The following is a 22,883-nucleotide window of genomic DNA, read 5'->3' as shown; positions in this document are numbered from 1 at the left end:
TGTATTTATTTGTATGTATCTCTGTGGGTGTTGTTATGTTCTATATAATTTTATCACCTTTGTAAGTTTGTATATTAAAATTTTTCATAGCTCAAAAAACCTGATTGCAAATATATGTAGTATAGAAAATTTCAAAAATATTGAACTATGCAAAAATTAAATTTTAAAATATGTGTAATTATGTTACTTAGTAATAACCTTGTTAACATTCCAGACTTTTTTTCCAATACTTAGATACATGTTTTACAAAAATAGATTCTAGTTCACACCCTGTTTTTCTGATCTGCATTTGTCTTAATACTGAATTGTAAGTTTTTCCTGAAGCCATTAAATATTCTTCTAACAGTGCCTTTTAGTGCCTGTAAAGTTGTAAAGCTAACCATCATAAAGGTGAAACCATGCTTTATTTAGTGTCTGGCCCCTGTCATTGAACATTTAGGTTATTCTAGGTTCTTTTTAAAATTATAAATACAGTGGGAAACATTCTTAGAAATGAGTTTTTGTTACATTAAAAAAAAAACCTGATTAGCTGAGATGATGTGTGCCTAAGGCCTTCCAGAAAAGTTGTGCTCATCAGATCCCACTTAAGTGTGAGGCCAAATGTGTTTTTGTATGTTCGTTGACCATTTACATTTTGCCAGCCCTCTATTCATGTTTTAAAGAAGAAAATGACCTCATCAGATTTGATGGTTAGAGAAGTGGTTCTAGGAGCAGTTCCAGAAGTCAAGGAGGAGAGAGTTTCAGGAGGCAGGGCTCAATCCAAAGTCTCAGATGCCGCAGAAAACTCTAGAAGACTAGAACTGAGAGAGTTCAGTGTTTTCGACATCCAGAAGGTCACCGGTGGTGACCTTTGCTGTGTGAGTTTCAGCGGAGTCATGTGGATGTAGCTTGATTATAACGTGTTGAGAGGTGACGGGGAAATGAGATGATAAATGCAGGCTGCTCTTTCAAGAGCCTTGGCTCTGAAGGAAAGGATGATCGATAGATGAAGATGGGGGCCACGGAAGGGGAAAGTATTTCTTTAATATGAGATAGATTTCAGCATGTTCTGGGGTTGTGGTGAAGGCACACGTTAAAAGGAAAGGTTAAGAATACTGGATGAAAAAGGAATGTTTGACTCCTAGTACTATGAGAATTTAGGAATTCAGGGAGAATGGACTCAAGGAGGAGGTAGGAGTTTAGCCTTGAGGTGGGGCCCCACTTTGAGGCTAGGGACGTGGCCTTATTTCCAGCCAAGAGCTGAGGGTGTTTCTCTGTGCAGAGCTCGCGCTTTCCTTGCGCAGGAGGTGGCCCATCCATCTGCTGAGATGGAGGGTGGAGGCGGGGGTGGGCTCAGCACGAGCAGGGAAGGTTGGGATTGGTTTTTGCGGGGAGCAGGAGGGTAGTCAGAGGCCTTAAAGGTGCGGTTTGGGTGCTTTTATTTGAGGAGCCTAGTTCATGGGAGGAGAGGAGTGACTGGGTTGGTCCAAGGCGGGTATTTGCAGAGTGGGCACAGTGCAAAGATAAGGGACCAGGGCTTTAAAATGAGGCAGGTGGTGGGCTGGGAGGGAGTAGAGCAGGAGTCCCAGAAATAAAGTAAGAGAAGACCATCGCCAAAAGTTGGATTTTGAGGCCTAGATTTCAGAAGGAATGCAAATATAACCATGGTACCTATCACATCAGTGAAAATTTCCGTGTTGGTCTGAGTGTGGAGAAATGGTTACTCACATATACTGTTGCTAGGAGGAAAAATTGATACGACCTTTTGGAGGGCAGTGTGGCAAATGTCAAAAGGTAAAATCTACAAACCCCTTAGACCTAGCAGTTCTCTTCTCAGGAACTTATCTACAGATATACTTGCACAAATCATTTGTAATAGGGTAAAATCGGAAACACTGAATATCAATTGGCAGGGTTGAATAAACATAATTAAGTGTATCTGTGTAACACAAGACTCTTAGTGAGTCAGAGAACACAGATATGTTAAGTCCTCACCTGGAAGTATGCCTAAGTTGTAGTGTTAAGCAGAAAAACCAGGGAGCAGATGTGGCTCAAGCAGTTGAGTACCTGCCTCCCATATGGGAGGTCCCGGGTTCAGTTTCTGGTGCCTCCTGGAAAAGAAACCCAAAAACCAACAAGCAAAACAAATGAAAAAACCAGCTCAGGGAAGTCGATGTGGCTCAGTTATTGAGCACCAGCTTCCCATGTAGGAGATCCCGGGTTCAACCCCCAGCCCCTGGTACCTCAAAAAAAAAAAGACAAAAAAAAAAATCAACCTGCAAAGTGGAATTATATATGTATATAACTTTTTTGTATAAAAATTGTCTATAGTATCTATTGATAATATATCTTTAGAAAGTCAATAGATAACATCCTCTTTTGCCAAATTTGAACTCCACTGAGAGGAAGATATAGGAGTCAGAAGGGCAGAGAGAAATGTCACCTTTAGATTTTAAAAAGGCTGATTGGAGAGCATTGCTTTAGATTGTAGCCAAGTAGGCATGCTCATATTCCTCTTTAGGTGGCACGAGGGGATGGCCACAGACATCCGCCCTGGGGCAGATGGACCTCTTCCAGATGGCCAGAGCAGGCTGAAGTTTCCAGTGGACCAAAAGGAGAACTAAGGGCCTAGCCCAACAGTCCCTGCTCCGCGCAGCTCATGGTGGGGGCATGGTCTGCCCTCCTCTCACGGTGGCAGGGAGAGAGCCAGCTGGGGAGAAGGCGGCTCCCCTCTCAGTCAGCGTGGAGGACAGCCTGGAAGGCTGCACAGCTGCTACGGGTCGCTACCTCCAGGGATTGATCTGGGGAGGAGGGAGGAGACTGGGGAGAGGTCTCTACTTGTACACTTCTAAATGAGCGTGTATCACTTTTATAGAAAGAGAAGATGTGAATTGGAAACAAAGAAATGTAGAGGTTGCCAGCTTGGATAATAGGTGTCAGTCCTAAACTGTAGCAGCTCGTAAGAGGACTGAGAGACCCTAAGGAACGCAGCATCATACAGTAGCCCTGGCGGCAACAGCGGTTCAGCTCCATGCTGCCTGGCACGTGATCGTTTATAAAACATCTCCATTATCCGGTCAGTAAGCCCTGACCCGGTCCCCAGCGTACTCTAGGCACCTGTGAGCTCATCACCCCCGTCACTGTGCCCCAGAAAGGCAGCCCGTTCATCTCGCTTGACAAGTCAGGAAACCTAGAAGTAGAGCTTTGGTTTTCCCCAGAGGCCAGGACTCAAATCCAGAGCACCAGAGTGTAAGCCTGCTGTTCTTTCTACCATATGCTGCCACCCAGTGACTTTACTATTTGTATAAACAAAAACTGGTTTAAAATCAGTTTATTTTATAGTTACAGTGCAAGTATGGCAAGTGTTACTGTGTAATTTCAAGTCTGATGTCCTGTGATCACACCTGTGGTATGTTAGTAGCTTTCTCTGTCAGGCTTAATTCTTTAACTTCAGAGCTCCAGGGCTGGAGCCAAATGATCGTTTTTCTAACCCGTGCATTCATCTCCTTTAGCACGCACAATGCTAGCGTGGCTCGGGTGCCGCTCGGGTGTCCATGCCTTCCACCTGACATCCCCGTGTCCTCTTTGCAGATCACCCCTGAGTACCTTCAGAGCGTGTGTGTCCGCCTCTTCAGTAACCAGATGCGGCAAAGCCTGGCGCACAGTGTGGACTTCACGAGGCCCGGGACGGTGAGGCTGGTGCTCAGGGTGCTTGGTCTGTCCCCCCAACGTTAAAGCACAGGGGAACAAAGAAAAGAACCTTCAAGAGGCTGTGTTTCGCTGGCCTTGAGGCCTATACACTCCAAGAAGGAAATAGCAACTGCTCTGAATGTCACCAGCTGAAAGCCTGCTGGGAATGGTGGGGGAGGGGCATGGCTCTGCCCTTCCATGGAAGGCCAAGGGCTGGGAACAACTTGCAGCAAGTCCATGGGAAAGGAGGACAGCAGTCTCTTTTTAAAAATAACAGTCGGTTGGAAACTGTGAGGTCTAAGGCAGGGTTTTTTTGTTTTTGTGTTCTATAATGCAAACTTACAGGAAAGTTGCAAGCACAGCGCAAAGGACACTGGTATACCCGTTTCCCAGAGTCATTTACTGCTAGTTTATTATCCCATTCGTTTGTTTTCTCATTCCTTCTATCCTCCCTTTCTCTTTCTCTCTTCATATTCATGTGTGCGCACACACACAGTTTGTTTTCTGACCCATTTGAGGGTAAATTTCATATATTATAGCCCTTTACTCCTAACTACTTCAGTGTGTGTTTCTTAAGAATAGGAATATTCTCTTGTATAATGCTTATACAATTATCAAGTTAAATTTTATATTGCTATAATAGTCTTTATCTAATCTCCTGTGTATTTTCTAATTTTTTCCAAGTTGTTGTCCTTAATAGCATTTTCCTTTCTCGTAGTCCAGGGCAGGTGTTGTAGTTATCACGTCTCTTTAGCTTTGTTTTATTGTGAACATTTCCCCAGATTTTTTTTAACTTTTATGGCATCGATGTGTTTCGAGAATACAGTCCTCTCCTACTTTTAAAAAATAGAACAAGCCTCCTTTTATATTCCATGTTTCCTCATGATTAGATTCAGGTTATACATCCTAGGCCAAAACATTATGTAGGTGATGCTGTGTCCTTCCTGAGATGTCACATCTGGAGGCACGTGGTGTGAAGACAGAGGTTCTTAACGAGTGCACTGCACCAGTGACTGCCGAGGGATTTTTTTCAAAGCTCATGAACCTGCGTTCCTGGAGCTCACACCAACCTGCTGGCTGGCTCAGAGTTTGGGTAGGTGGAGCCAGACACAAGGAGTAGGAATGATGCCCCCTGGCGATCCCCAGGCACCCCAGGGGGGCAGAGCCATGGTTCTGCCGGAGACTTGTGGTTCTGGAGCTTTTGAAAAAGGGTTTGTATGTTAATATTGGAATCCTAATAAGCAGAGAACTTTTTTTTTTTTAAATTATACCCCGCATCATTTTCAGGTAGGTTTGAAGCAGTTTATTATAATATGAGACAATAAAAATAAGAGAAGTGAGAAAACAAGAAGTAAAAATAAGTTTAAAAAATTTGTGGTTAAAGAAAAATAAAGGTAGGAAAAATAAAAATAAGCCAGGGCTAAAATTAATACAAAAAATGTACCCCAAAAGTTGCTATCCTGCTGGAGAGAGAGGACACAGGTTTTGCTCTGAGCTTCCTAGCAGCCCATGCAAAAAGGGAAACATGCCAATTTACATAGTTCACATTGCCTGTAAAGCAATAAGTTAATTGGAAGCTGATGGTCATATAATTTTATTATGTAATATTGGCTGCATAAAAATATGTGTACTACACATACAAGTCACAAAGCACGATAAAGTGAACACCCATGAGCCCAATATGTATCCCAAGAAACAAGCCATTTTCAAGACCATGAATGTTCTCTATATGCCCTTCAAATCATTATTTTTTTCCCAAGTAACTGCATTACTTTTCATAACTTAAGAACTGAGTCTGAACACATTTTTTAAAAAGGAGTAGATGGTCAAACAGCTGATACCCCCAGGAACCCCTGATACTAAGACCTGAGAATCGTCTCTCTCATGGATCTTCAGGGAAAGCATGTAGCAAAGTGGTGAAGAGCGCACGTCCTTGACCACGTCCCCACGGGTCTGCCGAATCCCTTAGAGCTGACGCTTGTGTCGGTGGGTGGGTGACAAGCTGTGGGTACTATGCTTTAGGCTTTGCCCCTGTGACTTTGGAAGATCAGAGAATCAGCCATTTAAAAATGTCAGCAAAGCACACATAAAACAGCTGAGTTTCAGAAAAATCCCTTCCTTGTGGGCTTTCCAGGATCCGCTGCTTCTCTGTCCACTTAGCTGTGGGTGAGAGGGCGGAATGCCTTGACTATAAACGATGACCTTGAAGCAGTGATTACCAAAACAGGCCCTGTGGCTGACAGGACCATCCCTCTCCCCTTCCGTTTATTCATTAGAGCAGCCAGTGCTTCGTGTTTTCCAGGTTGGTGTTATAAAATCTTGCTTATTCAAGAATGCGTCTCTTTCCATTTTCCCTAGGTGAGGCCATGATCCAGCTTATTTAAAACTGGTAGGAAGCTGCTAAGGGGCAGTTTGAAAGCGGCCAGGGAGGAGGCACAACAAAGCCGACGCTTTATTCCACTTGAAGTTCCTACTTTATCTGTCAGAGCTCGTTCTGCTGCCCCTTGACCGCTGTGGTGGTATCAAGGTCAGGTCCAGGTGCTGCCCAGGGAGTGAGCTATTTTTAGCTTCACTCATAAACATTTTCTTTCTATGCAGTTATTGGCTTAGAAACAGACAATAAAAGCAGCAAATCATCTTTTATTGTTCCCAGCAGATTTGTCAACAGGATGATAAAAAAGTGAATGAGAGGTCTTTGTAAACATATAAAACAATATTGTAGTTGAATAGGCATGTCTAGGGTTGAGGTATGATATTGTTCTCAGGAGCTCAGCTTTGTCACGTGTGAGGAAGGAAATTAGTGTAGAGTTCAGATGAGCTGCCTAGGGACTGAACTGGTAGGATTTTGGAATTTGGAAGGAGAAGGTTGCTTTTTTATTTTTTAAGGGAAAATAACGAAATGCCTGATAGGTGGACATAGATCCGCCTCCTTTTTAGAGTGGAACTTGATGAGCTCTTCCTCAGGGCTCTCTTGAACTTGATTGTCCAATTAATTGTGCTCTATAAAGGATCTTGGCTGGACCCTACCAGAAAACTGGTATCTACCCAGTACATTGGATACTGGGTTTTAAATCCAGCTGTGAACAAGAATCTAGCCTCCTGCAGCCTCATTCACTGTTGAAAGTTCAAGGGGCCCACTTGATAGCCCCTCCTTCCCTGCTGACTCTAAGCTAAGTGAAAAGTTGGAGAAGAGAATAAAGGAAAAATGAGTGTCACCATTGATACTGATAAAACTTACATTGAGGGGAGTGGATGTAGCTCAGTGGTTGAGCACCTGCTTCCCATGTACAAGGTCCTGGGTTCAACCCCTGGTACCTCCTATAAACAAACGAAACAAAACCAGCACTGGGGAGTGGACATAGCTCAGTGGATGAGCGCCTGCTTCTCCAAAAAGAATCAGCTTACACTGGAGAACGTGGACTTCAGTTGGAGGGGGGTGGGACTCCTAATTTTGAACCCGGGAATTAGACATACCCACCCAGTCTTGGACAGTGCTGGCCAGTCCCCCTCCGCCACCTCCCCCCGCCCACCCATACACACAGGGGCAGCAGGGAGAACAGACATCCTCTCTGGGCAGCTCCTTGCCAGGAGAAGGGAGAGGAAGGGCAGGGCGAAGCGTGCCCAGTTCTGCTCTCACACAGTCCAGTAAGTCACCCCCTGGCTGCGGGGGTGGGGGGTTGAGGGGGTGAGGGTTACACTGGGGGAGCGCCACAGGACAGGAAGCACCCCCAGGAATGGGGAAGATGTATGTTTCTGCTCTCGCCTAGCTCAGGCCCAGGTAACTGTGACCAAAACTCTGCTCGCTTTGTCGGAGCTGGTTCTCCCAAAAGGATTTCTAAGGCCTGGGCTAATTTTTTGGAGGCCAGAGGAGGCCCCCAGTGGCCGCTTTGGCTGCGTATGCTGTGTTCACGAGCTCCAGCTTGAGGCGCAGTGTCCTCGGCCCTCGCATCTTCTCTTAGGTGATCAGCCAGCCATCTCTATCTTAGAGAGCTTGTGGGTTCACAGCCACTGGTACAGCCGGGACCGGCTGAGGGTGGCCACGCCGTCGGCGCAGTGCTCCCCCCGAGCCTCCAACCCAGGCTTCCTGCCTTCCCCTGCGCGTCTCGGAGACACGTCATGTTTTCTGTCATCTTTTCCTTCCCACCAGTGCTTTCCCGCCTTATTTCCTCTTCCCTAATGGTATTCCAGGAAAAAGCCTGCCTAGCATCTTGGCTCTTCCCTCTCCTTAACCCATAACAGCTAGTCTTCAGGCTTGAAAAGAGTGCCCAAACCCACCCTCCCTCCCATCTCAGGGGCTGTGCGTCCCCTCAGGCTCTCACTACTTCCGTGGCTCCTAGCTCATCATCCCCCTGAGGTCTCGTGCCTGCCTCTTCTCAGAGTTCGAGAGTCCTCCGTGCACAGGGCAGGGAGAAGGGGACGCACCACAGGTCACATCTCATCACCTGGAGGCGCAGGAGCTCGCCGTGGCCAGGCACGCCCATTCCTTTCTGACCCTTGCTGGGCCTCGAGGCTGCTGACCCCTGCTGCCGTCTCGCTGCCTGCATGGTACCTGTGCGGCAGCACGTTCCACAGCAGGTGCCTGGAAGCGTGCAGGGCTTCACCGCCCTTAATTTCATGAGTTGGAGAACTGCCGGAGCTGAAGGCCCTGAGAAGTCCTGCCGTCGAGGCCTGCTGACCTCTGTTCAACCTGGTCAGGCTCCAGGGCTTTTGCTGAGGAGCCCTTTTCTTCTCCGGACACCCAACACCAGCCGCTTAGAACACACTTCTGAAGCCTCACCTCCTTTATCATTAGAGAAGCCCTCATGCTGCGAAGAGCTGTCCCAGGCCTTGTGGGCTGTGGTGTGTGCCACCCCCATCCGCCCCCCCTTGCTGACCACCATTTTCAGGGAGCCGGAGCTACTGAGTGGGCCAGGCTAGAATTCTTCGGGTGCAGCTGAGAGGCGAGGGATGCACAAATGCTGCCCTTTCACCCTCAGCCTAGCTCATCTTCGTCCCCCGCCCAGAAGTGCAGAGAGCCTTGCCGTTTTCTGCACAGGGCAGAAGCCCCACCTTGGCGCGACAGCCAAGAATCCAGACATCACCAAATGTCCCCTCGGGGCCGGAGTCACCCCCGGTTGAGAATCACTAGAGGGAAACGGAAGTACAGACCGACAAGGCCACTTGGAAAAATGCTGCTGTGTCCAGCCTGCAGAGGAGACCCGGCCAGGTGGGGGACGGTGCTGGGAGGGTTTCGCCCCACGTGGACTGTCCCAGCGGAGGCTCAGGAGGAGGAGGCGGGAGGCTGGAGGGTGGGGCGAGTTCAGCCCCTGGAGCTGCGGGGCAGACGCACAGCGTGCCCGGCGGGGGCACTGCGGGCCCAGTGCGGCGGCCCTCGGCTCTGTGGGCAACAGGCTGCAAAGGTGGGTGGGCGTGGGGCGCCGGGCGGCCTTTACGGCAGTGACAGGAGCAGACCTGACTTGTAAAGATCTCCCTGGGCCAAGCGAGGAGAGAGGGCTGGAGGCGGAGGGCAGGTGAGCCGGGGCTTTCGGAGGTGACTGCCTGGTTCCTCACCTGAAAATGGAAATGAGTTAACCCGTGAAGTCCCTAGACCAGTGTGCCGGGTGGGCGCATAATAAGCGCTCCGTGAATGTCCGTGGTTACTGTTCATTGTCATCCTTAGGGCGGTAGCAGAGGGACGGAAGGGAGATGGAGGCCTGATGATGCCTGATGTTTCTGGCGTGAGCTTTAGAGAGAAAGTGGCCCACGTGAGAGAGACTTAGGACCTGATGGTTTGGGAGCTGAGGAGGGAAAGGGGACAAATATTACCTTCTGAAATAGGTGGTATTATTGCCACCATTTTGCAGATGAGGAAACTGAGGCACAGAGTTATTGGATTCTTGGTTCTCCCCCATTGGATTGTGCCGAGCAGAGCCCCTCGGCTAGCGGGCCATCAGGAAGAACGTGGTGAACGAATGAAGTGCCACAGCCGCCGCCTCTCCTCGGGGAAGGCTGAGCCGGTCCACAGCGCAGCGCCAGCTTTTTTTTTTTTTTAATCAGTTGGCTCCTAGAATCTCAAAGTTTGTCTACCATACTGCCTTTTCTTAGGAAAGGGTCCCTTATTACTGCCTTTCAATTGATTTCCTCACACAGCAAAGAGAATGATGTAGCAAAGAATCTGTTATTTTAAAAGATAGAAAACATTTTTTAACTATAAAAGAAGGAGGGGTGTCTCTGCAGTAGCTTCCTAGTAATAACAATAATAGTAATCATTAACATTTTATTTGTAGACATATGAATCGCCAATACTCCCAAATTAAAAAAAAATTTTTACATATATATTATGGTAATATTTTAGTATGGCCATGTCCTTGTTTGACTTTTGAAAAATCATCTTGGCTTTTTGGTTTCCTTAATGTGTTAGATGAGTAATTTAAATGATGCTTTAGACTTATTTTCTGAAATGCTCATTATTTAACCAAAGAAGAGGAATAGGTAATCCCATTAACTTAAAAAAAAAAATCAAGGGTTATAAAAACATAAAAACCTACACACGCTGTTTAAAAGCAGGTTGTGATGTCTCCAAGGTGGGAAATTATGTTCTGTGTATTACAGTGAGAAGCAGTTAACCACAGGGTGGTCAGCCAGGGCCTTTTATTCAATCAGCTGAGGATTCTGGGGTTCCCCCTTCTGGCTGGCCATCTTCATTCTTTCACGGCTTGTTGATTGAGTGCCTCTGCCTATCCAGGCATCGTACTGGGGCCTGGGGACCCGAGCGACATGTCTCTGGGCTTAACGGAACTCGTTGTCTGGTGGAGGAGAAGGAGACAGAAATAATTGCAAAATAATCACAGGTCAGTGTGATGAGTACGGCGGGTTCCCTGCAGACGCCATGGTGGTCCCCTGGGGACTGGGTGCTACTTCTGCCTGCGGCCTTCAGGAAAGGCTCCTCAGAAGGCTGAGATTTCCGTTTTCTTCCAAGTCAACCAAACCCTTTGGTTCTCATTTTAAAAGTCCTTCATGTCATGTAAAATAAAGTAGAAGAAAAAATTTTACCACCTGAAATTCCATCTGTCCATTTGTTATGCATCTTTTTAGTCTTTAGTCTATATAAAAAAGGCTTTAAAGTTTACAAGGAAAGGGAAACGGACTTTGGCCCAGCGGTTAGGGCGTCTGTCTACCACATGGGAGGTCCTCGGTTAAAACCGAGGGCCTCCTTGACCCGTGTGGAGCTGGCCCATGTGCAGTGCTGATGCGCGCAAGGAGTGCCCTGCCACGCAGGGGTGTCCCCCGCGAAGGGGAGCCCCACGCGCAAGGAGTGTACCTGTAAGGAGAGCCGCCCAGCGCAAAAGAAAGTGCAGCCTGCCCAGGAATGGCGCCACCCACACTTCCTGTGCCACTGACAACAGAAGCGGACAAAGAAACAAGATGCAGCAAAAAGACACAGAAAACAGACAACCGGGGGAGGGGAGGGGAATTAAATAAATAAAAATAAATCTTAAAAAAAAAAAGTTTACAAGGAAAGATAAATATCTTAGAATAGCCACAAAGTGAAAAACTAGAATTAACAAAGATGTTTTTGCCTTACCCAGTATAAACTTCCTATAAAGTGACTGTTTTCAGAACAGGGTGTTTACTGGCTTGGGAATAAACAGGTCTGTGGACCACAGTTGAGCTTCTCAGACCACTGTGTGGCATGTCCCTGGGGATCTGACTAAAATGCTGGTTCTGTCTCAGGAGTCCGGGTGGGCCCCGAGAGCCTGCATTTCTAACAAGCTCCCGGGGGACGCCGAAGCTGCTGGCCTGAGCACGCTTGGAGCCGCAGGCTGCTTGAGAGTCCAGAACCAGACCTAAGGGTGTGTGTGAACCTGACACACGACAAAGATGGTGTTTTAATTCAGTGGGAAAGGGCTAGTTTATTTTGTTGGTCATAAAGTCACATTCCTTCAGGGGGGATATGTGAAGCATTTGATGTCAGACTGTAGAGAGTGGGAGGTAGGGACTGATGATTACATTTCATTCTGCCTCAGCATCAAATTCAAATATTTTTAGAAATTGGAAAAAAGGAGAAAGAAAGAGGCTAGAAGGGAAACTGACTCTGTGAAGCTCTCCCTGGGTGGACCTGGGCTTCCAGGCTGCGCCCACTTGTTCAAATGGAGCCAGCATCATTGGCTATCTGGGCACAAGAAAACAAAGTTGGGTACCTAACTTACACCTCAAAGAAAAATTCATTAGCATCCATTCCAGAAGGGCTAAATATCTAAGTACAAAAAATAAGACTATAGAATTGTTAGAAGAGATGAGAGAATATATATGTATAGCCTCGTGGTCATACATTGCCTTCTTAACCATGAACCCATGAAAACAGTTTTGTATCACATAAGGCATCAAAAAGCCAGGTCAGAAAACAAAATTCTGTGAACAAATAATGGTCAACATCACTAAGAATTTGTTTTAAAAATTAAAACAGGGGAGCGGGTGTAGCTCAGTGATTTGAGTGCCTGCTTCCCATGCCCAAGGCCCAGGGTTCAATCCCCAGTACCACCTTAAAGAAAAAAAAAATTGAAACAGTAATGAGATAGGTTGCCTTTTTTTTTTTCTTTCAACCCATTGAAATGACAAAAATTTAAGAGTCATGCATCCAGGACTGATGAGACAGTGGGTACTGTGGACACATTGTTGGGACTCTGGCAGTGGTTACCAAATCTAAAAATCAGCCAAACCACTCCAGAGCTAAAAGTAAGCACCATTGTATGAACACATTTTTGAACAAGGCGTTTTGTTTTTTTTAAGGATTTTCAAACACCCCAAAGCAAAGAGAATGGTGAAATCAGTTTCTGTGTGCCCGTCACCCAGCTTCAGCAGTTAATAGCATTCGGCTTATCTCGCTTTATCTCTCCCACTCTACTTATATTTTTGTGGGTTTTTTTTTTTTCCTGGAGTTTTGTTTTGCTTTCTTAAGCTTTTATTTATTTATTTCACCCCCCTCTCTCATCTGCTCTCTGTGTCTGTTTGCTGTGTGTTCTTCTGTGTCTGCTTGTCTTCTCTTAAGGCAGCTCTGGGAACCAATCCTGGGACCTTCTGGAGTGGAAGAGAGACACAATCATTCTCTTGTGCCACCTCAGCTCCCTGTTCCGCTTGATCTTGTTGTCTGCCCTCTGTATCTCTTGTTGCATCATCTTGCCATGCCAGCTCTACGCCTTGGCAGGCACTCCTGCGTGGGGCAGGATTCCTGCGTGAGGCACTCCCATTCCAGCCAGCATTCCCGGCAGGGTAGCACTCCTGCGTGGGCTGGCACCCTGTATGGGCCAGCTCACCACGTGGGCCAGCTTGCCCTCACCAGGAGGCCCTGGGCATCGAACCCTGGACCTCCCATATGGTAGACGGGAGCCCAACTGCTTGAGCCACATCCATTTCCCTCCTGGAGTTTTTAAAAAAGCCAATTGTAGACTTAATTTCACCCGTAAATACTTCAGTATATATCTCTGCCTTATTGTTAAGGGCTTTAAAAAACAAAAGCAAAAAATCCCCCAAGTCAAGTAAAACTAGCACTAATTCCTTTTTTTTTTTAAGATTTATTATTTTCTCTCCTCTCCCCCGACTCTGCCCCGGTTGTCTGTTCTCTGTGTCCATTTGCTGCATGTTCTTTGTCCGCTTCTGTTGTCAGTGGCATGGGACTCTGTGTCTCTTTTTGTTGCATCATCTTGTGTCAGCTCTCCGTGTGTGCGGCACCATTCCTGGGCAGGCTGAACTTTCTTACGCACTGGGCGGCTCTCCTTACGGAGCACACTCCTTGCGCATGGGGCTCCCCTACATGGGGGACACCCCTGCATGGCAGGGCACTCCTTGCCTGCATCAGCACTGCTCATGGGCCAGCTCCACATGGGTCAAGGAGGCCCGGGATTTGAACCTTGGACCTCCCATGTGGTAGGCGGACACCCTAACCACTGGGCCAAGTCTGGGATGCCTTTTTTCTTTTTTCACCAGGAGGTCCCAGGGATCGAACCCAGGTCCTCCATATAATAGACAGGACCTCAGTTGCTTGAGCCACAGCTGCTTCCCTGTCTTTGTTTTTTGGCTGGTTTATTTTTGAGTTACAGGTGGGGATTGAACCAGGACCTCCTATATGGGAAGCCAGCACTTAGCCCCTGAGTTACACCAGCTCCTGCAAGTGTCTTTTTACAGTTATCTCTGCAAATCTGTCCACAGAAGTGGCACACCTGCCTTTGGGTAATTTTGCTTCCGTCTGTCTCAGCGCCTGTGGAATCCAGCACTGCCTGTGGTGGGAAAAGGGAGCTGGTGAAGGTCCCTCAGAGAGGGGCTGGCTTGGCCCGTGGGAGGGAAAGTGTTCTTTCCTTTAGCCTGCCCCCCCCCCCGTAGTGTTGTACTTGGTGCAGAACGCAGGTGCTACTTTTATACTTAGAGAGAAAATTGTAATAAAGAAAAAAAACCCCACAGGGTAATAGAAGCATTACATTGCCTTTGTTTTTTCCAATGCCTTTGACTGGCAGGTGGAAGTGTCTGGGAATTTGGAGAGAACGCACCTGCTATTTGTGGAGTGGAGGATTGACAGATCTGGTGTGGTGCTTGTGAAATGCGTCAGTGGTGTGTCGCTCACCTTTGGCTTGGGCTGAGTTTATAATCCTATGTGATTATGGGTGGGGAATCCTGATGGATTAAACGCTTTGCAAAGCTGTCAATGAAGTGCTGTTCCCAGTGATTTGGAAGTAATGCATGGCCCTCCCTGTTTACCATGGTCTGTTTTTCTGTCTCCCCTTCTCCCCCAGGCTTCGACCATCTTAAGAGCCTCCCTGGCCCCTGGGTAAGTAACTGCTCTTAGGGATGTTATGAAGGAGAACAGCTCTCCGTGAAACTGGAATTCAAAGTGGCATTAACGCTCATCCTTAACAGCCTACCTTAGGGGGAGGCCTTTGATTAGCTAGAGTTGCATGTGGACATTCAGGGAATACTAGTGATGATAAGTAATACTGTTAAACCGGAAGTGTCTTTTCATGTTAATCCTCTATTTATTTTGGTGAGATGACATCAGATGGAAAAAACTGTCCCTACAGTATTCTGCAGGGATCAGTTTACTCTCCTGTCACAGAGCAGTCAGCAGAGAGTTGCAGCGTCTACATGGGCTCCTCTCTGCTGGTTTGCATCGTATATGCCACAGCTGCCCCTCCCAGTCAGTTAGGTGGTCACCTGTGGGCGTGGCCCACGTGGGTACGCATCAGCAGGTGTATGTGTCACATGACCCTCTGCCTTGGACATGAGGACCGGGATAGGTTCTTTTTTTTTTTTTTTAAATTTATTTTTATTTATTTCCCTTCCCACCCCTGGTTGTCTGCTCTCTATGTCCATTTGCTGTGTGTTTTTCTGTGACCACTTCTATCTTTATCAGTAGCACTGGGAATCTGTGTTTCTTTTTATTACGTCATCCTGTGTCAGCTCTCTGTGTGTGCGGCGCCGTTCCTGGGCAGGCTGCACATTCTTTCGCGCTGGGCGGCTCTCCTTACGGGGTGCACTCCTTGCGCATGGGGCTCCCCTACGCAGGGGCACCCCTGCGTGGCAGGGCACTTCTTGTGCACATCAGCACTGCGCATGGGTCAGCTCCACATGGGTCAAGGAGGCCCGGGGTTTGAACCACGAACCTCCCACGTGGCAGGTGGATGCCCTATCTACTGGGCCAAGTCCCCTTCCCCCAGGATAGGTTCTGGAGACCCTCTGAACCAGATGGGGGCTGGGAGTGCTAAGGCACCCCTCAAACACCTGTGGGAGCTGTCACAATCCTCCTCCTCGGCCCTGCCAGGGTCTGGCATTGACCCTGCCCTTTGTGCCCTTCTCCCAGAGGCACTAGAACATAGCAGACTGCCAGGACTGAAATCCCACCTCTGCCACTGGCTCTGTGACCTCAGACCACTTATAGAACTTCTCTGTGCCTTGTTCCCTCATTTGTAAAATGAGAATAACAGTACCTCTGTTTTAGGGTAGTGGTAAAGGATAAAAATTAGTTACTGCGTATAAAGCACTTAGTGCAGTGCCAGGCATATAAGTAACACTCGCTGGGTATGTGGCTAATCTTAGTCACTGTGCAATATGTGGCAGGGTCACCTGCAGAGAGGGTCACCTGCAGAGAGCCACTAGCTGCTGGAGGGGTTAAGAGGACAGAGGAGAAAGTAGAACACAGTCTTTGTGGACACTGGGAGAGCGCCTGGACCACAGACACGTGGGGTGGCTGAACACTCAGTTACTGATGTGGCCATCGTTGGCACTTCAGTGGCCCATATGCGACAGTTTCTCTTCCCTCCAAAGGAAACACCCAGCTACAGAATGTGACCATTCTTGATTTTACAAGTGGACTTTTTTTTTGGTTTAGAACCAAGAGCCTGTTTAAATTCTTAAAAAACTTTTCACTTTGAAATAATTTCTTTTTTTAAATTTTCTCTCCCCTTCTCCCCCTCCCAGTTGTCTGCTTTGTATGTCCATTCGCTGGGTATTCTCTGTGTCCGCTTGTATTCTTGTCAGCAGCACCCAGAAGGTGTGTCTCTTTGTTGTGTCATCTTGCTGCGTCAGCTCTCTGTGTGTGGTGCCACTCCTGGGCAGGCTGCCCCCTTTTTTCACATGGGGCAGCTCTCCCTATGGGGTGCATTCCCTGTGCGTGGGGCTCCCTTACACGGGGGACACCCCTGCGTGGCACAGCACTCCTTGCGTGCATCAGCACTGCGCATGGGCCAGCTCCACACGGGTCAGGAGGCCCTGGGTTTGAACCCTGGACTTCCTATGTGGTAGGCGGACGTTCTATCAGTTGAGCCAAATCTGCTTCCCTGAAATAATTTCAGTTGTAAAACTAGTACAAAGAATTCCCATAATTCCCTTCACCCAGTTTCCCCATTGTTAACATTTTACATTTGTTATCTTTGATAGCATAAGTATAGTTATCAAAAATCAGAAAATTAACACTGATCCAGTATGATCATCCAGTCTGCAGGCCTTATTCCCATTTCACCAGCCATTCCATCGCATTCTTTCTCTGCTCCAGCACCCAAGCCAGAACTGTGTGTTGGTTTAGTTGTCATGTCTTCTTAGTTGCCTTTCATTTAAAATATTTCCTCAGTCTGTCTTTCTCTTTCATGACCTTGACACTGTGGAAGAATACTGGCCAGTTGTTTACAATTGGAATTTTAAAAGAAGGTCTATTAATTTTTTTTTTTTTTTTATGGTACTGGAGGCCAGAGCTTGAACCCAGGACCTCAGGTGTAGGAAGCCAGTGCTCAAGCACTGAGCCCCATCGGCTCCTCTGAGTTGATTTTTTTTCCTTTGTTTGCTTTTTTATTTTTAGGAGGCTCTGGGGACTGAACCTAGGACCTCCCATGTGGGAAGCAGGTGCTCAATTGCTTGAGCCACATCCACTCCCCAATCTTTTAATTTTTAAACTCATAATAGTGTCTGTCTCCAAAGGCACCAACACAGTTTGCACCTGGCCGTGTGCACACCACTGACATGTAACAGGGAAGGGCTCCGCCCCAGGAGTTACCCAGATCTCATTTGTTGACCTCTCTGCTGGGCTTTCTCCTGGGCCCTCTAGAATCTCATTTTGTCCTTTAAAAACTAACAACAACAAAAAAATGATCATGTACTTTCCCCCGTTACTATGGAAATAATTTGTGCTTATTATAGAAAATTTGCATGCTATAAAAACTTGAAGGGGAGCCAATTTGGGCTCACATACAAGGTCCCAGGTTCAAGTCACGGCCCTGGTACCTGGAAAAAAAAAAAAGAAAAAAATTTAAATTACCCCCGAATCCTACCTCGTAGAGATAACTGTTTTCTCAGTTTCTACTCTACCTTTATAAACAAAACCCTACCTCTTTTCTCTTTTCACCAAACTCTTCATGAATCTCTTTTTTTTAATATCATAAAGAAATTATAATGAACTTTATTAAATTTTACCCTTGAAATTTAAATTTAAGTCAAACTTTTGGTCTTGACACACAAAATAACAGAGAATTTGTGCATGTTTGGAGAGAATTTATGTTAACCAACACTTGCTTTTTGAAAGAAACCAAATCCCAAGTATTTGCCCTTATAATTAGAGAAATAGGATTGATATTTTGTTTAATAATATATCGTTGAGGTAAATTTCTATAATCTTCCTTCTTAACCCTGTGGCTCAGTAGCTTATATGCTCTAGAATCAGAAAAGTCCTTAAGAAGTTCGGTCTCCCAGCCTGCTTGGTGAGATTCCTTGATGTAAATATGTGAGTACGTTTATCATCTGTTCTGAAGTCAGCTTTATTCATAGTCATAAACAGCCAGCCATCTATGATGGCCGAGAGCAAGGAGCATATGGCTAGGATTATTCTTACATTGGAAATCCAGCAGAAATTAAGTTTCTTCTTATTTCTGTAGCTTACAGTTTTTCGTATGGTCAAAGGCAAATGTACCATACATAAAGATTCTCTTTGTAGCAAATGTTTACTTCAGGTTTCCACTTTTAATACTACGCAGTCTCCTTTCTTTTAGTCTTTATATATTGGCAGAATCATATTTTTGGTTTATTCGTTTTAAATTTAGTTTTGAAATAATTGTAGACTCTCAGGAAGTTGTAAAAATAATACATAGAGTCCCACAACCCCTTCCACCAGTGTCCCCCAAAGGTGACACCTTTGAGGATTCTAGTATGATAGTAAGAAAGGTTATCATGGGCACAATGCTGTTAGCCAGGCCACAGCCCTGGTTCTGTTCTTCTCTACTTTCCTGTGCACTCCAGTCTCCTTTTATCCAGCACATCTCCCCTTCTGTGAGGGACAAGGTTCTGGGGCCTTCCCTTGGTTTCTGGCAGACCAGAGGCCAGTGCTGGGCCCGTCCCCAGCCACACTGAGTAGGTTTCTGAGCAGACATCTCATAGCTGAAACCTGGCTTCCCCGGGGTTTCACTTGAAAAACCTCCTGCAGGAGGTTTGGCAAATTGTCCTCCAGCCCTCTGTGGAGAGGGTGTACCCCACACTGCTTCCACCCAGGCGTGCTGCCATCCCATCTCCCTGGTCTCGCCCTCACTTTTCCCCAGCCTGGCACCTCAGGCTTGGGCGAGGCAGTGGCTTCAGGTTTTGGGGTTGAATTGTTGGAGCCTGCAGAAGCCAATAGTCTTTGGGCTGTCCTCTGGGTTCTAAGTAGAACTTTGGTGGAAAGTCTTGAGGCCTCCAAGGTTGTTGCTTCCCCATCAGGTGGAAACCTGACCTGATATGTACTTGACATGAATGCACTGGTCTCTAAACCTGTCCAGGCAGGGATCCTTTTTTGAGGAAAAATGTTGTACAGAACCCCGGGACATGCAGGAGGACAGGCAGAGCTGCGCTGGTGGAAGCTGGGTGGGAGGCTGGACCCCAGCGGTCTCTGTGGACACCTGAGTTCACTCTGGGAGGGCGGAACAAACCCGGGGGACTCTGGGGCTGCGGGAGCAGCTCCAAATTGCACCTCACACTCAGGAGGTATAACGGGCATACCTTTTTCTTTCTCTTTGAACTTGCATTGCTGAGTAGGAAATTGAAGGATGTCCCATTACTCCCCTCCCTGGATTATGAGAAACTGAAGAAGGATTTGGTTTTTGGGAGTGACCGCTTGAAAGCCTTCCTGTTGCAGGCCCTGCGCTGGGTAGGTACCTTTCCCCGGAAGTGAAAGCACAGAAAAGCCTGTGGGGACCTTCTTGCTCTCTCCTTTGTTTGCATCTTTTAATCCATCTGCTCAAGAAATCTTTCTTCCCTTACTGACCCCAAGAACCAAAGATAAAAGAGAACACAAATGGCTTCAGAAGGCAGCCTCGGGCTCGTTTTGAAAATCTGTTCATTGACATCACAGTGGCCATTTGCCTTTACTCGATAATTTGGCACATGCAGTTTCAAGGCCCAGGAGCCTGCCTCTCTCATCCAGGGCCTTGCCTGGTCCTAAGCCATGTGGCAGAGCTTGTGGTCAAGCTCTGGGTACCTCCATGTTCGTGTGTTCTCACGCAGCCGCACCTGGCAAACGGCAAGGGTAAAAACTTGTTAAGTCTTTAAAGGAAACCAAGCCTAGTCTAAATTGTTACTTTTCTCCCTACTCTTCATTGATCATTTTAAGCCAGCCATTCCCAAGCTTTTTGGTCTCAGATTTCTGTACACTCTCAAAACTTCCTGGGGACCTCAAAGAGCTTTAGTTTATGTGAATTATACTTACCAGTATTTACTATATTAAAAATTAAAGCTGAGAAAATGAGTTTTACTATTTCATTTAAAATGAACAATAGTAAACCATTACATTACCGTAAATAACATACTTTTAAATGAAAATAAGTGTAATTTGCAAACCGAAAAATAAAATCATGTGTTACCATTTTTTTGCAAATTTCTTTAATGTCCAGCTAATGGAGCACAGCTGGATTCTCATATCTGGCTTCTGGAGATGAGTATCACACTTCATGTAGCCTCAAAGATTGAATATGAAAAAGACAAAGCACATTGCAGTATTATTAGGAAAATTATTGACTTCGTTGGCCCCTAAAAGGGTTTTGAGGACTTCCCCCCAGGGTTCCTCACGGTACACTTTGACAACAGCTGGCCTAAGCCAACACTGATTGGCTCTTTACCTGAACAATCCTTTTTTTAAAATTTTCTCCCCACAATTGAATAAAAACATCCATTTCTCAATTAGATGTACTGGATACATATAAAATTTTTAAAATCATACAATACGTTACACAATATATTTGGTTCGTAGTAACACAGTCATACAATATTTGTCCTTTTGTATCTGGCTTGCTTTTCTCAACGTAATATCCTCCAGGTTCATCCATGTTACATATGCTTTATGACTTCATTTCTTAAAGCTGCATAGTATTCCATCGTGTGAATACATCGGTTTGTTTATCCATTCATTGGTTGATGGACATCTGGGTTGTTTGCAACTTTTGGCAGTTGTGAATAACTCCACTATGAACATTGGTTTGCAAGATGGCTGTTCTTGTCACTGCTCTCATGAACAGTCCATTCTAACTCACCCTGTATTAGTGTCAAACCCCTTCATGATCCCTGGATTTCAGGGTATACTGGCATCAAAGTGCCTTTGAGTGAGTTCCCCGACTTTGGGTGGAGACAGGTCTCCCCCCTTGCCACTTCCGGTGGTCCAGTAGTGCTTCCTACAACATGATTAGAAAGACTCTGAGGATGCATCCGCCTCCAGTATCAGCAGGAAGTGAGTTGGCCATGGTTTTGTTTGGGTGGGGCCAGGTGGCTGGAGTGGGTGGGCAGCCAGCCTCTGTCCTTTCTCTCTGCTCAAGTCATCAAGCTCAGCTTCAAGCAGGCTTTTAGGTGCCCACCCAGCACTTCCCATCAGTCCATGCTGCTCTGGAGCCTCCCGGGGAGGCAGGGGATTCCTTGCTGTGGGCACGACGTTTTCAGAGTCACCAGGTTTCCCATGGTCTTGTCTGTGGTCCCCCCTAGTGCCCCCATCCCCACCCCTCAGCCCCTGCCCCTCCACCCAGCACCCCTGCCTCTGCTCCCTCACCCCCCACAACCCAGCACCCCTTCTCCAGTCCACCCTCACCTCAGCCCCCTGACCCATCCTCCCCAGCCCAGCTCCCCCTCTCTGGGTCACCTCTGCCCGGCCACCCCAGCCCAGCACTCTCACCTCACCCATGTCACTTCTGGAGATTTCACAGATGCACGTGGACTCTAGCCTCCCCCTGTCAGCCATTAGAAAGCCCAGCCTCGTGCCTTCTTGTTTGGTTGGCTGGTTCATTAGCCCCCGTCCCAGCTGGATATTATTTCTTTTGTTTGGTCAAATGTGCAGTGCCGGGTACCGCCATTTGAAGCATACTTGCTATGTGAAAACTTTTCTCCATGTTAGGACTTCAGTCTTGTTACTTCCGCTTTCCTCCCCTCCAGCGCTTGACCACCTCGCACCCGGGAGAGCAGAGGGAGACCGTCCTGCAGGCCTACATCAGCAACGACCTCCTGGACTGTCACAGCAACAACCAGGTCAGCGAGCGAGGGGCCTCCGTCTCCAGGGGGGTCTCCGCGGCTGGGGAAGCTTCCGTTTCTAAGCACGTTTCCGCTGGCGGGCTGGACGTCAGCCCTGAGCTTCTGTTGGCTGGTGAGGTCTGCTCTTCTCCCTGGCCCCTGGCCCCCCTTTCACGTCTAGTACAGTCCTGAACAAGTCAGAGCTGCTGACCCAAACTCTAGCGCGCACCCCAGTGCTCACCATGAGTGCTGAAGCCTGAGCGTGACTTAGGATGGCCAAGGTCGGCGGGGAGGCAGCCTTAGTACTTCTCACCTGGGCCTTTCTTTAAACCTGTACTTGTGTACAGCCTTGAGCCAGATCACTTGAATGATACCACGGAAAAAGGGAGATCAACCTGGCTTCAAAACCTCTACCCTGCCACTTAGTAGCAGACCATCGTAAGCACGTTACTCGAGCTCAGGGGCTTCAGCTATGGAAAGGAGCCCCACCTGCCTCATGAGGGTGGTGGGATGATTCTGTGCAGTCATGGGTGGGAAGTACAGAGCCAGGGGCCTGCACAGAGGCGTCGATCCGCGTTACCTTCTCCTCACCTTCCTTCTCGCCTGTCGTCTGCACCAGACTTCACTGGAGAGGAGGGGGATCTGGGCCTTGAGCATGCCATGAATAAAGATGACACAACATTTCATTATTTCAGCTGCATTTATATCCTGAGTGCTCTAAATACTCTGTCTCCCTATTGTCAAGCTTTGCGATGTGTGCGCAGAGTCGAGTACCAATACCTCTTGGCGCTCCCTGATAAAACAGCACCCTGGGGAGGCTACTTACCTGTTAACTTCTTGTGTGCACAAATGATAACACTCAAGAGTTTGCAGTTGCCAGTTTATTCTTTGAACTAGTCTTCTTGTTGTTAAGATTTATTTATTTATTTATTTATTTCTCTCCCCTTCTCCTCCCCTCCCCTCCCCCCCGCAGTTGTCTGCTCTGTGTCCATTTGCTGTGTGTTCTGTGTCCATTTGTATTCTTCTCAGTGGCACCTGGAATCTGTGTTTCTTTTTGTTGCATCATCTTGCTGTGTCAACTCTCCATGTATGCGGCCCCACTCCTGGGTAGGCTGCACATTTGTTGTGTGGGGCGGCTCTCCTTATGGGGTGCACTCCTTGCACATGGGGCTCCCCTACACAGGGGACACCCCTGTGTGGCAGGGCACTCCTTGCACGCATCAGCACTGCACGTGGGCCAGCTTCAC

At 47.3% G+C, this 22,883-nt stretch overlaps 1 protein-coding gene across 4 annotated transcripts in view; it reads left to right on the top strand.

The window, feature by feature from the left end:
* Positions 1 to 22,883, top strand: part of ARMC9 (armadillo repeat containing 9) — a 142,982-nt gene that overhangs the window by 39,781 nt on the left and 80,318 nt on the right. For all 4 annotated transcript variants that reach the window (XM_058299898.2, XM_058299899.2, XM_058299897.2 and 1 more), the window contains 4 exons: positions 3,571 to 3,669; positions 14,433 to 14,467; positions 19,186 to 19,297; positions 21,562 to 21,654. In XM_058299898.2, coding sequence (XP_058155881.1) covers positions 3,571 to 3,669; positions 14,433 to 14,467; positions 19,186 to 19,297; positions 21,562 to 21,654 — 339 coding nt within the window. The remainder of the gene's footprint in view (positions 1 to 3,570; positions 3,670 to 14,432; positions 14,468 to 19,185; positions 19,298 to 21,561; positions 21,655 to 22,883) is intronic.

This window comes from Dasypus novemcinctus, chromosome 7, assembly GCF_030445035.2.
Source record: "Dasypus novemcinctus isolate mDasNov1 chromosome 7, mDasNov1.1.hap2, whole genome shotgun sequence".
NCBI classification, from domain to species: Eukaryota; Metazoa; Chordata; class Mammalia; order Cingulata; family Dasypodidae; genus Dasypus; species Dasypus novemcinctus.
This window is presented reverse-complemented; position numbering and strand designations above follow the sequence as displayed.